Here is an 11,735-nt window from a genome sequence, read left to right on the forward strand (position 1 = left end):
TCAGAGGGTTCTGTCTGTGACCTGTCCAGCACAGGACAGCCCCCAAAGGTCGGCTTAACCTTTGAAACAAAGTTACCATCCTGGAACATCTTTCTGAATGAACTATGCAGCGATCACATTTTTTGATATCTTAGGGAAAATGAAAAGGAACAACTGATAGGTTTGAATGACTTTATTTGAACTTGAGACTTAACTACAGGCAGGTGTGAGTCCTGGTTCCTCTAAGTAAGGCCTTAAGTGTTCCCAGAGAACTTCACCTTATCGAGCATCCTGGAGGGAGGGGTGCTGGTTCGGACAACGGGGTTCCAGCACAGCCATCCCACCTTGGAGCCTCGCGCCCTTGGGCAAGTCAGACCGAGCCTGCACCCACAGCCAGGGGAGGAAGCCCACGACAGGGCTCTGCCCAACCTCTGGCCCCACACAAGCAGCAGGGACTCCTGTGTGGGGACAGGTGGCACTCCTACCTGCTCTGTGTCCCGGGCCTACGTCAGGCAACCCTGGGAGCCCCACCCGTCACTCCTGGCAGTCACCCCACCCACACCCCCTCAGAAGCACAACTCTGCAGTTCCGGAAGGTGCCTGCTGCTTTTGTGGTACTCTCCTTTGCCTTACACTTAGGTTGCCATGGCTACCAGCTACCTTCACTGGAACAGAGAGCAGAGCGGTGTTTCATAAATTTGTTATTTTTGGCCCTGGCTGGTGTGGCTCAGTGGATTGAGCACCAGCCCGAGAACCAAAGGGTCACCAGTTCGATTCCCAGTCAGGGCACATGCCTGGGCTGCAGGCCAGGTCCACAGTCCAGTGGGGGGTGGGGGGCGGCGCGCATGAGAGGCAACCACACATTGGTGTTTCTCTCCCTCTCTTTTTCCCTCCCTTCCCTTCTGTCTAAAAATGAATAAATAAAATCTTAAGAAAAATAAACTTGTTGTGTTTATTATTAAAAGGTAATAACGTATGATTGCTGCCTCACACATCCATACGCTACGTGTACATCTGGGAGTGCAGGAGGCACCGGACCCTCACCAACGTGCTGTGCGGAGACGCCCCCCACAGCAGTGGGACGGGTCCGCTCCGAAGCAGGTGACCTGAATGTTATTCTCTAAGTAAGAGCAGGGTCTCAACATGCACACTGTCTGGAAATCTGCCTTTTCATTGAACAGTGTATCTGGGACAGCTTTCTCTTTGTTGACAGGTTTCTACTCTCGCTCCTTCCAAAGGAAATCGGCGTTCTGAGCTTCAACAAACAAACGGGCTGAGGTCACGGGCAAAGGCCGCCGCCCCGCGCTGGGGCTCATTTCCCTTCGTCTCCAGTTCGTTTTACTGTCCTTGTCACCCACTGAAACACCAGGAGGCCACTGGGGCACTTTCCACGTGAAATGACTTTCCCAACACCTAGGCAATTAGGAGGGCCGTCCCAGGCCGTGACAACGGCGAAGGACTCGGAAGTGACTGCTCTGGGGCGTGAAACGCGCTGCCAGGAAGGCAGCTCGCGCCCCTGTGGCGGGACAGCGGAGCACAGCGGGCGGCCGAGACGCTACCATGGCGGCGCCCGCTCCCTGGACACTTGGCGAGCGCGGTTCTGGTTCCGTCCCAGATGACACACCAGCCCCAGTGCCCTTATGTGCGCTCGCCTCCGGTGCGGTGACGACACTGCACCCTGCCCGCAGGCGCCCCCAGAGAGGTGGCCAGCGAGGGGGCGCGGCAGCCTAGACCGGGCTCCTGGCCCTTGGAGGGCCTCTGCGGCTGCGCCCCGCTCAGCGGGAGGTCCCCCAGGACGACACACACCACCGCCTCGGGAAGGGGGCACAGACCCCGGGCAGTGCTGGCCTCCCCTGCCCCTCCAGCGACCACAGTGCTAACAGGGCCTGGTACCTTCTGGGTCCGCTTCTCCCCGCTCCTGGCCGTCCTTCAGGCCGTGCTCGTTGGGCTCCGCCACCACGCCGCCGCTCGGCTTCTTCCCCTCCTCGTCGCCCGACTCTTCCGACTCGACCCGCCTGTCAACTGAACCGCACGGACCGGTGAGGGCTCCCACCCAGGACGCGCGGCAGGCCGCGCCCGGCTGTGAGTGGGCACGGCTTCACGCAACACAGGAACCGGATGCAGTTCAGCGACCACCTGAGTGTCTTCCACGTCCCGGGCGCCATCTGTCCAGTGGCAGGAGCACGGGGCGAGGGGTGGGGTTGGGGGGCCACACAGGCGTGGAGGTGAGGTCCCGTGATCCCTGCCCCCGAGGCGCTCCCGGAGAGTCGCCGGGGGTCCTGCAGGCCCTGGATGCGCTGACTGCGCGCACCGAGGCCGACGCAGAGTGTGAAGCCTGGAGAGACGCTCGAGGGGACCACTGTGGCCCTCCCACCACACACCTTCACCCCTGCTCCACCGCCCACCTGGCCAGGAAAACCAGCCCCGTTCACAGGCCCACCTCCTGAAAGAAATCAAGACTAACTCAAACCAGACTGTGGGCGGGAACGCTAATAAAGACGGAGAAGACGGCCAGCAGTGCTCGCAGCCCCACGTGAAGGTCGTGGACGCTGACCCTCAGGACACAGCGATGCCGGCCAGTGCAGAGCTTTGAGGGGCCGGCAAACAGATAGTTTTTGAATTGATAAACAAGGCAATGATTAAATGTGGCCAACTGGTGCAAGTTCATTGGCGAAACTGTCCAACAGTGTTCCTTTCCCCTAACTCTTTTCCTGACCTCTTTCAGGAGCCTGCCTGGAAGCCCTGAAGCGCCAACAACCGACGTGCAGCCACCACCCCCACTGAAAGGTGCCTCGCTCCGGGCTCCAGCTTATCTGCCGAGGCGAGGAAGGGCCCCTGCCTCTCTGTGTCCCCCACCGGGCCGAAGCGGGAGGTGTCCGGGAAAGGACTGCTGGATGAAGTGCGTCCTTGTGAAGTCCACCTCCCACTCTCCAGCTGGGCTCCTCCTCCCCGCCCCAGGGACCGCCCAGGGCTCCGGTGACCGGCCTCTCCGTGGCGTGTGCTGACCCCGTCACTCCTCCATTGCCAGAGAGTCCGATCTGATTCTAAAATCTAAATCTCGTCTTTGATTCCAAAACCTTCTGGAATGCCAGAGGCCCCTCCTGACTCTGCATCTTGTTCCCAGAGGCCCAGCTCGGCAGGTAACTTCCTTGTCCAAGCCTCAGCCTCCAAATCTGCAGAAGGGACCTGGCACAGTCACTGCATCTTAAAGTTGCTCAGAATTACATTAGAAAAGGCACAAAAGCAGTTAGCTTTTAGTCAGTAAAAGCAGTAGACACATAATAAGTTAATTACAAGTATCCCCTGCTTCCCGAAAGTTCACTTTATGCTGCATTATTTTTAAGAGGGAACTACGTTAGTGCCTGTTTACACTAATGAAAAAGCTCCAAGAAGGATTTTCTGTTTCACAAAAAAAATGTGAAGAGCAAGAACGGCGTCCCTGTTTTGCAGTGAGCCCTAGCAGAGGCAGCTCGCACTCTGGTCAGAGTGGCCGCACCAGGCGCCTTCCACAGGGACCACACCCAGCATCTCGGCATCAAGCCACCAGAGCTCTGAACTAGGAGCGTCATCCTGATTGCGTGCATCCATTAGCGAGATGTGCCCTAAGCTAACCGCTTCTTCGCTTTATGCTAATTTGGCTCTGGAAGGTTTCTCAGGCTCGTTCCACTTTCCTAGAGTGAGGCAGACCTGCACTGTGAGGTCAAGGCTAAGGGAGAGCGAGCTCAGCTGGGCCGTGGTCTGGTTCAGCTCAGGCCCGGGCAGGAGGGGCTTAGCTAAGGAAGGGTGGCCCAAGTGACCCCCGGGACTCCGTCCTGAGGACCACAGAGAGCCTGGAGCACGGGTCGGAGGATCAGCACGAAAGGTGACTTAGGGGCACTGGGGACAATGGACTAGCTCAAGGTACTGGCAGTGGGAATGGAAGGGATTTGAAAATTTGGAGATCTTAGGGAAGTAGAAGGGTCAGGGCTTGTTGATGAGTTGGAGAGGCAGGAGCAGGAGAGAAAAATGCCTGGGTCTTATACTCGTCCTTTGCCCAGACATGGACCCGGGTGGGTAAGGGGTGGAGGAGGGAAAGGGGGATAAGAAGAGGCACCTCCTTGCTTAACAAGATCCAAGGGTCCCCAAATCCAAGAGATTCAAGAATGTCCCCACCACAACCTTCTCTTGCCAGCTTCCCTGGTCCCCTGCCACTCTCAACCAAAGTGACTGTCACCCCTGCTCAAACTCTCCTCCAGACAGGCCACGTTCACACCCTTTGCCTTTCACCAGGTGGTTTCCTTCCCCAGAAGTGACTTTTGATCTTCCCCCGACTCTATCTCCGACCTAGCTGCACCTCTGAGTGTCAACCTGGAGCTGGCTCTGGTCAGGCAGCCATCACTCCCCCACCCCAGGGCCCTTCCTCCCCGCCCCCGCCCCCGCCCCCTTCTTCCCCAGCCGTGACACGCGAGCGCGTTCTCCAGGAAACCAGCTCAGGCGCCCTCGGGAACAGCTGGCTCTCCAACTGGGGGCGAGCCTGTGTGCACGTGTGCACACAGCCTCACGCACACATCAGCTCACCATCCTTCTCAACAAAGTGAAAGAGCGGAATCCGGTCTTTGCAGAACTGTGATAACTTTACAAACTGGCCCCGGTGGTCTCGACCAAGCCCTCGACCGCCTGTCACCCTTCCCCACAGTCCGTCTGCTTTCGAGGGGATCCTCCTCCGCGACCGCCACGCTCCCCTATGAGCCCCCCACTAGCCAAGTGCTCGGGGACCGACCCGCGGGTCAGATCGGAGGGTCAGGGCGAGGCTCCAAGCAGCAGGTGGACGCCGGGGCGGCGCTACCACCGCGCCTTCAGCCCCCACCCGTGGGCGCCGCTCTCCTGGCGGCCCGCGCCCCCCCGGGCTACCGCGCCCTCCTGGCAGCCCCCGCCCCTCGGAGCCGGCCGGCAGCTGTCAGGGGCCGCGCGCGGGGCCTGGGCCCCGACCAGAGGCGGAAGCCCCCGTTTCTCTCGGGCAAGGCCGCTGCGGGCCGCCGCCCCCCGCCCGCCGGGCCCTCTGACCGCCGTCCCGCGGGGCTGCTCACCCTCCATCATCTCCTGCGACAGTTGCTGACCCGCGCCGCGCTCCGCCGCCATGTCCGCTGCTTTTCCCCCTTTCCGGAATCTGTCGCCTCAGGTCCCTCAGCCAATCAGGACTCCCAAGCTAGACCGCGCCCAGCCAATGGAATCCCAGCGCAGGGGAGGCTGACCCTCAAGCGCTTGCACGGCCCCAGCGCCTCATGGGAGTTGTAGTTCATCCCTGAGGCCGTTCGCCTCACCTCCCCCGGGCAGGTAATTTAAGAACGCCTGGAGGCGTCAGGAGGCGAGGAGCGGAGAAGGCAGGGAGTGGCAGGGTGGAAACACGCAGACACGGAGAGAAGAAACTGGGAGATGCGCTGGCTCGTAGCGGGTCTCTGCGTGGGGCTGCAATATGCGGGCCTCCGGGCCTCACCGGCCGCTTCTGCAAAATGGGTCGACTTCGTCCGGCGTCGCCGCGCGGACTTGATCCGTGTGAAGGGGCCGCCTCCAGCTAACGCTCAGCGCAGGGCGGGCTCAGCTCGGGCGCCTGCGCTCGCGCCGGGGCCGGGGGCCGGCTTCGCCGCAGGTGCCGGGGGAGCCGCTCGGGACCCCGGACGCCGATCAAGTCTACGGCGGGCGCAGTAACCTTCGTGGGTCCTCGGCCCCACGGGCGCTCTGGGTCCGTGAGGGAGCCGACGCCGTAGCCCTCACTTCCAGGCCGGGGCCGCTGAGGGAGAGCTCCGCAGTGCTCACCCTTCTGGATCCCGAGACCTGAGGAACCGGAGTCTGCTGGACCGGGCTGTCGGAGGCGCTATGTCTTTTGGCTCCTCGCAGGCGCCGTAGGAGTCTCATGCGTCCTTAGCAACCGTCAGCGCGGGTTTCTCCACTCAAACTGGATGAATCCCGCCCACAGGCGCCAGTGGTTGGCCCAGGGGGGCTGTCGATCACTATGAACTGCTCTGCGATTGGCCGGGAGAGTGGAGACGGAGATCGGTTTCCGCGCGGCTGGGTGAAGCCAGCTTGGCCGGGAATCCGTCCTCAGCACCGGGTGAGATGCCTGTTCTCGGGGAAGTGGCCGGGGCTCCGCGGGGTCCAGTCTCCCGGCCCAGCGCGGCGTGTGGACGAGCCAGCCGGAGCGCGGCGTCCTCGCCGCTGCCGGCTCCCTTCTGTGTGTCTCTGGCGCGGAGGTGGCAGCCGTTTACCCCGCGCCGCGCCGCGCCCCGGGGCCCAGCCGGAGCTCCCTGGTCCTCTTGTCTCCTTGGCTCGGCCCGCCCGGCGCCCGTGCTCCCCTGGAGCTCACTGGGTGCGCTTTATCCATTGTTATCGCCTGTCCTCCGAGGAGCTGAGCTCCGGAACGGTGGCCGTGTCTCGGTCAGCTGCGGACGGTGCCCGGCGCTAGGAGCTTTCGGTGCATGCTTGCGGCTGAGTGCGTGAGCTCGGGGTGCAGCCCGCAGCCTCCCGGCATCTTCACTTGGACGTCCCATGCACACCCTGCTTTCTCCTGCCTTTTGTCTTCGCCCGTTTTTCTTTCCCGGGGAATGGCGGTGGCCTGAGCCGAGACTGCGGATGTGGTCCTGACGCCTGTCATTCTCTCACCTCCTCGCCCTGTGAACCGCTGGCGGTTCTGGGTCGTGTCTTCTCTGGGGCTTCCACGGCCATCTTTCTGCCTTCGCTTTCACTTAGGACCTCGTGATTTCTTGCCTGCATTCCTGTAACCCTCCTCTCCGCATATCCGTCCCCCCGTGCTTGCCCCCGGAGTGATCTTTATAAAATTGTGCCTCTGGTCTTGCTGCTCCCCAGCGGGGAGCTGACTCCAGTCAGTCCTTAGGGACAGAACCCAGACTGCTCTGGCAGGCCCTGGGAGACGGTGGGGCTGCTCCTCCCTGAGGGCAGTGGGTGTCTCTGCCTGGGGGCGGCGCTGCCTGGAGGGCGTCTCCATCCTGCCTCTGCAGCTCTGGGTTGGGGGGGCGGTGGGGGGCACTTGAGGAAGCCTTCACCTTCACGCTCGGTGACAACAGCCATTATCCTGGCTTGATGCAAGAAACAGAGACACAGCCTCAGCAGGGCTCTGACGGCCGTCAGGTCCTTGGCTCCACACCTGAAGCTCAGAGGAAGGCAGGTTTTAGGGTGGGCTCGCTGGTGGCTCCAGGCGACATTCTCGCCATCTTGTCCCGTGCTGCCCACAGGTTGTTGGCTTCGTCCGGAGGCTGGCTGTGCTCTTGGTCGCACGGCAGTGGTGGAGCGGCTGGAGCTGTTTGCTCTCCCGCTCGTGTTCTGGTGGCAGGAAGACGGTGGCTTCTGGGAGGTCACCCTCAGAGGAAGGAGTGCTGCCCCAGAAGCTCCCTGGAAACCTCTCCTGAATTCCCTTGGGTCTGACTGAGCTGGGTCCCTCCTGCCTTCTGGAATCAAAACTGGCGACAGGCGCAGGATTCCTCCAAGGCAGCATGAGGTCCTCTCTGGGTTCAGGGTCCTGTGATAGTCCCCCTTCACTCAGCCCCCGCACAGCCCTCCCCAAACCCCAAACTGGCATGTTGTTGCTTTAAAACGGCAGCGACAGCAAAAACCCTAGGCCTGGACTTGCACACACTTCTGGTTGCTGTTTGAGTCAGAACTGAACCTGAGCAGAGAAGGTGCTTGCGAGGCCAGTCTCCGCACTGGGAGACCAGAGGCCCTGGAGGCTCTGTCTGGTCCCTGGGGTTCCCAGGGAGGGACGTGCCGTGCCGAGCCGGCCCCCAGCTGACACAGGCAGCACACGGGGAAAAGGGTGTGTCTTTCCAGCAACCCACCTTTTGGTTTGTCAATTTAGGACTATTTACCTCTTTTGGGGAAAGACGGAATTTCTTGCCCCTACCCTCCCTTCATGTTTCCCTCCCCATCTCCTTGTTCTTGTTACTTTTACAAAGTAAAGTTTTATAACAATCACAGTGTATTCTGGAGAGTTTTAGTGCTTTTTTTATTACAAAGTAAGTTTTTTTAAGATTTCCAATGTACTCAAATTGTACTCAAGTCTTCTGTGGTTTCGTCTGTGGGCTGGTGGTGGGAGGAGGAAGTGTAGGCCCCCAGAGGAACATAAACCTGTGACGTGGGAATGTTGCCACTAGAAGAAAAGCAACATATTCTGATGGTCTTATTATTATTTTTCGTTGTAGCCTCCTGTTCATTCAGCTGTTGCTTTTCAGGATCCCATGCTGGATATTTCGTGTGTGTATAAAACACCTGGGACTTCTCCGTATAGACTCGTTGATCCATACAACAGGATAAACGGAGTGTTGCTTGTGGCTCGTACCAGTGATGTGAACCATTGAAACCCACCAGTCCCCTTCGGAACCGAGGGACCCCGGGCCATCGTGTCCTCACCAGGCCGGCTTGCTGCTGGGCCCGTGGAGGAAGCCTCTGCCCAGGGTTTGGGTTTGTCACATACGTGTGTGTCCTTAATGACATATTTAGATTGGGGGGAGTCCTACTGTTGATACTCTTTTGTAACTTGATCCCCCCCACTTATGTTTTTTTAAAGGTTGCTTTCCTTTGAGTTTGCACCATTTTTTTAAAAGATTTTATTTTTATTTATTTTTAGAGAGGGAAAGGAGGGAGATAGAGAGAGAGAGAGAAACATCAATGTGTGGTTGCTGGGGGTTCTGGCCTGCAACCCAGGAATGTACCCTGGCTGGGAATCGAACCTGGGACACTTTGGTTCCCAGCCCGCACTCAATCCACTGAGCTACGCCAGCCAGGGCCCCCCCACTTATTATATGGCTAAGATTTACCCTTGTTGTACCTGTAACGTTTGTCTTCACTCTGTGATTTAGGACATGATGACACCAGAATTTTCCATCTGTTTTCTTGCTGGCGAATGTTTAGGGTGTGTGGTTTGTGTGTCTGTTTTGTGGTGTGACCCACACTGCCCTGAGCGTTCTGGTGTGACTTGCTGGCCACTGTAAGAGTCCCTGCGGGATGCGGATGCACGGGAGGGGTACACTGTCAGGGTGGGCGAACACCTGACTTACGGTGTTCCCATCGAGCCACATCTTTATCAGCATTTGGTCTTATCAGAACTTTTAACTTTTGCTGACTCAGTAGGTGTGAGGTCCTCATGGTTCTGCCCACAAGTTAAGCCTCTTGTCGTAGGGACACTGCCCACCAGGGGCTTCCCCTTCTGTGAGGTTCTCGTTATTGTCTCCTGTTCATGTTTCTGTCGGGCTCTTCGTCTTTTAAATTTTAAATTATGGACCTTTTAAAGTATCCTGGATATCAGTTTTCTGTTGGTAATATATGTCACAAATATCTTCTCCCAAGTTGTGGCTTAGTTCATTTCCTTTATGGTATTTTTTGTGAATAGATATTCTCAACTTTAATGTTAGATTTGTCAACCTTATTTTATAGCTAGAACTTTTCATGTCATGTTTAAGAAAACTCTTTCAACCTGAAGTCTTGTAGAAGTCTGATTTTCTTCTAAAATTTAGTGTTTGGCTTTCACAAGCTAAGTCTGGCCCTGGGTGCTGGGTTTTTACGTGGTGTGGTGACAGCTGTTCCACTGCCACCCACCTGGGCGGGTCCCCGGGTCGGCTGCATGCTGTCCCTTCGATCCACGGGGTCATTCCTGCAGTCACATCAGCACGATGGCCCAGAGGCACAGTGCCTGGGCTTCATAGTGTGTGCCCATGCCTGGTGGGGGCTCGGGCCTGCGGGCTTAGTTCTCTGCTGTTGAGCGTGCTCGCTTGACCTCCCCAGATACCCTTCCTCTCCCCTCTCCCTCCAGCAGGCGTCAGGTTAGCTCAGCCTGCGTCTCAGCTCCTCTCGCATTTTTATGTTCTTGTTTCTGGGCTGCATTCCAGGCTCTTGAATCAAGTGTATCTCCCAGTGCACGAGTTTTCTGTTCAACTCCAACTGCGTGCCTGCTTTGCCCATGGTTGGAAGTGAACTCTGTTGAGATGAAATTTGCAGACAGTACAATGCCTCCAGCTGGTTCAGTGACCTCTGAGATGCGCGCCCTGTGCTGGCACAACCGGGGTCACGTCGGGGGGATGTTTTCCTGGCCCTAAGAACTTCCTCTGCTCTTCGTCGGCTTCCCCCACTGCCCCCCCCCCCACCGCTGCCCTGGAGGCGCCCTGCGGGGCTTCCCGTCCCTGGGGATGAGGGTCGTCCTCTCCGGCGTGTGGCATCAGAGGGGCCTGGCTGCGCTGGGAGCTCACCGTTCTCCACCCGGCCGCCGTCGGTGTCACGGGCTCCCTCGCCGTCACTGACTCCGAGCGTGGACGGGCTCTGTTTGCTTGGCGGCGGCCGCCGGGCTGCTCCCCGCTCCGGGCCGAGCACGGTTGTGCGGGGGTCTGCGGGCGGGTGCGCGCGAGCCCCGGGGCCCCGGGCGCCCCCCAGCGGCCGCCCGGCGCGGTGCCTGAGCGCCTACGCTCCCCCACGCTCAGTCCAGCGGGCGTCCGGCGGCTCCGCACCCGCCGGCGCTTCCTGTTTTCGTTCTTTCCTTCTCCGTTCTTTTCCGCCTCGGCACCCGGGTGGCTGCGCCGCGACAGCTCGTGGAGGGCTTGACGGGCGTTTCCCTGACGACTCGGGGCACGGACACTCCCTCATGGGCTTCTTGGCGGTGTCCGTGCCTTTGGTGACCTGTCTGCGCCCCCCTTTTCCTTCCACCTCCTTTGAGAAAGATGGGTGTACCGACCCCAGCGTCCCCCGGACTTCCCGTGTGGACGACTGTGCCTTCCGGGACCTGAGACGGCTTCCCGCCCTCTTTCCCGCGTGTTCCCGTTATTTCTTTTTCTTGCCTTGGGCACCGGCTTGGACCCCCGCGAGGGCGTGGCTGGGAGAGGCTGGAGCGGGCCCCCCCCACCTCCCAACTCCGACCTCAGGTGGGAGGTGCTCTGCCTCTCCCAGCCCAGTGCTGCTGGCGCAGGCTTTTCGCCCCAGCTGGGGGTGGCGGGGCTGCGGGCTTTTCCTGGGCTCCTGCTTGTGGGGCGTGTCTTCTCCTGAAGGGGTGCGGGGGTTCGTCCAGGGCTTGTTCTGCACCAGTGGGTGTGACCATGAGTTTTCTTCTCTAGCCTCCCCGTGTGGTGGGTTACCTGGACTGACTTTTGAACATCGAACGGGCCTGTCATTCCCGTAGTGGGTTCCCCTTTTCACGTGTCGCTCGACGGGTTTGCCAGGATTCTGTCGAAGCCTTTTAACCGCGTGCCCGCGAGAGTCACCCGTCTGCAGTTTTCCTCCCGGCGACGCCCCCGTCCGGTTTCAGAGCCCGCGTGGCGTGGGTGCTGCTTCCCCCTCGAGTGTCCTCCTTGAGCTCCAGCCCGCGAGGCCTGCGGGCCCCGAGTTTTCTCTGCGGGAGAGGGCGAGTCACAAACACTGTTTCTGACACTGAAGCTTACAGTTTCGTTTCCGAAAAGCTTCCGGCTTCCGAAGTCCAGCAGCCGTGTGGGAAGCCCTCTCCGGCTCTGCCCGGTGACTCGGCGCTCCACCCTTTCGAACGAGCGCAGGTGTTTCTGCCGCCGAAGGGTCGCGGACCCCCCGCCGCGGCGGCTTCCTTGCCCGCTGGTCGGGAGGAGAGCGCGCCTGGTGCTCCCGGTCCTTGGAGAACTGCGGGCCTGGGCGTGGGGTGCGTTGCCTCGGACGGGGCGGCTTTCACCAGGCCCCAGGGGGTGCTGCCGAGTCAGGGCAGCCCTGGCCCTCGTTAAGGGTCGCTGGCTGCTTTGGGGGTCCCGGGGCTGCTCCCAGGCC

General features: G+C 59.8%; 1 protein-coding gene across 3 annotated transcripts in view; it reads right to left on the reverse strand.

Moving 5' to 3' along the window:
- The window catches only part of PPP1R7 (protein phosphatase 1 regulatory subunit 7), a 30,726-nt gene extending 24,935 nt beyond the window's left edge, over positions 1–5,791 (reverse strand). The window contains exons 1-2 of one of the 3 annotated variants that reach the window (XM_036022624.1): positions 5,045–5,111; positions 1,872–2,000 (exon numbers count right to left, since the gene is read on the reverse strand). In XM_036022624.1, the coding sequence (XP_035878517.1) occupies positions 1,872–2,000; positions 5,045–5,096 (181 nt within the window). In that variant the 5' untranslated portion in view covers positions 5,097–5,111. Of the gene's footprint in view, positions 1–1,871; positions 2,001–5,044 lie in introns of all 3 variants that reach the window. The other 2 variants (XM_028509619.2, XM_036022626.1) reach the window with 2 other exon arrangements.
- Positions 5,792–11,735: the final 5,944 nt, after the last annotated feature.

The sequence above is a fragment of the Phyllostomus discolor genome, chromosome 4 (genome assembly GCF_004126475.2).
Source record: "Phyllostomus discolor isolate MPI-MPIP mPhyDis1 chromosome 4, mPhyDis1.pri.v3, whole genome shotgun sequence".
Lineage (NCBI taxonomy): Eukaryota > Metazoa > Chordata > Mammalia > Chiroptera > Phyllostomidae > Phyllostomus > Phyllostomus discolor.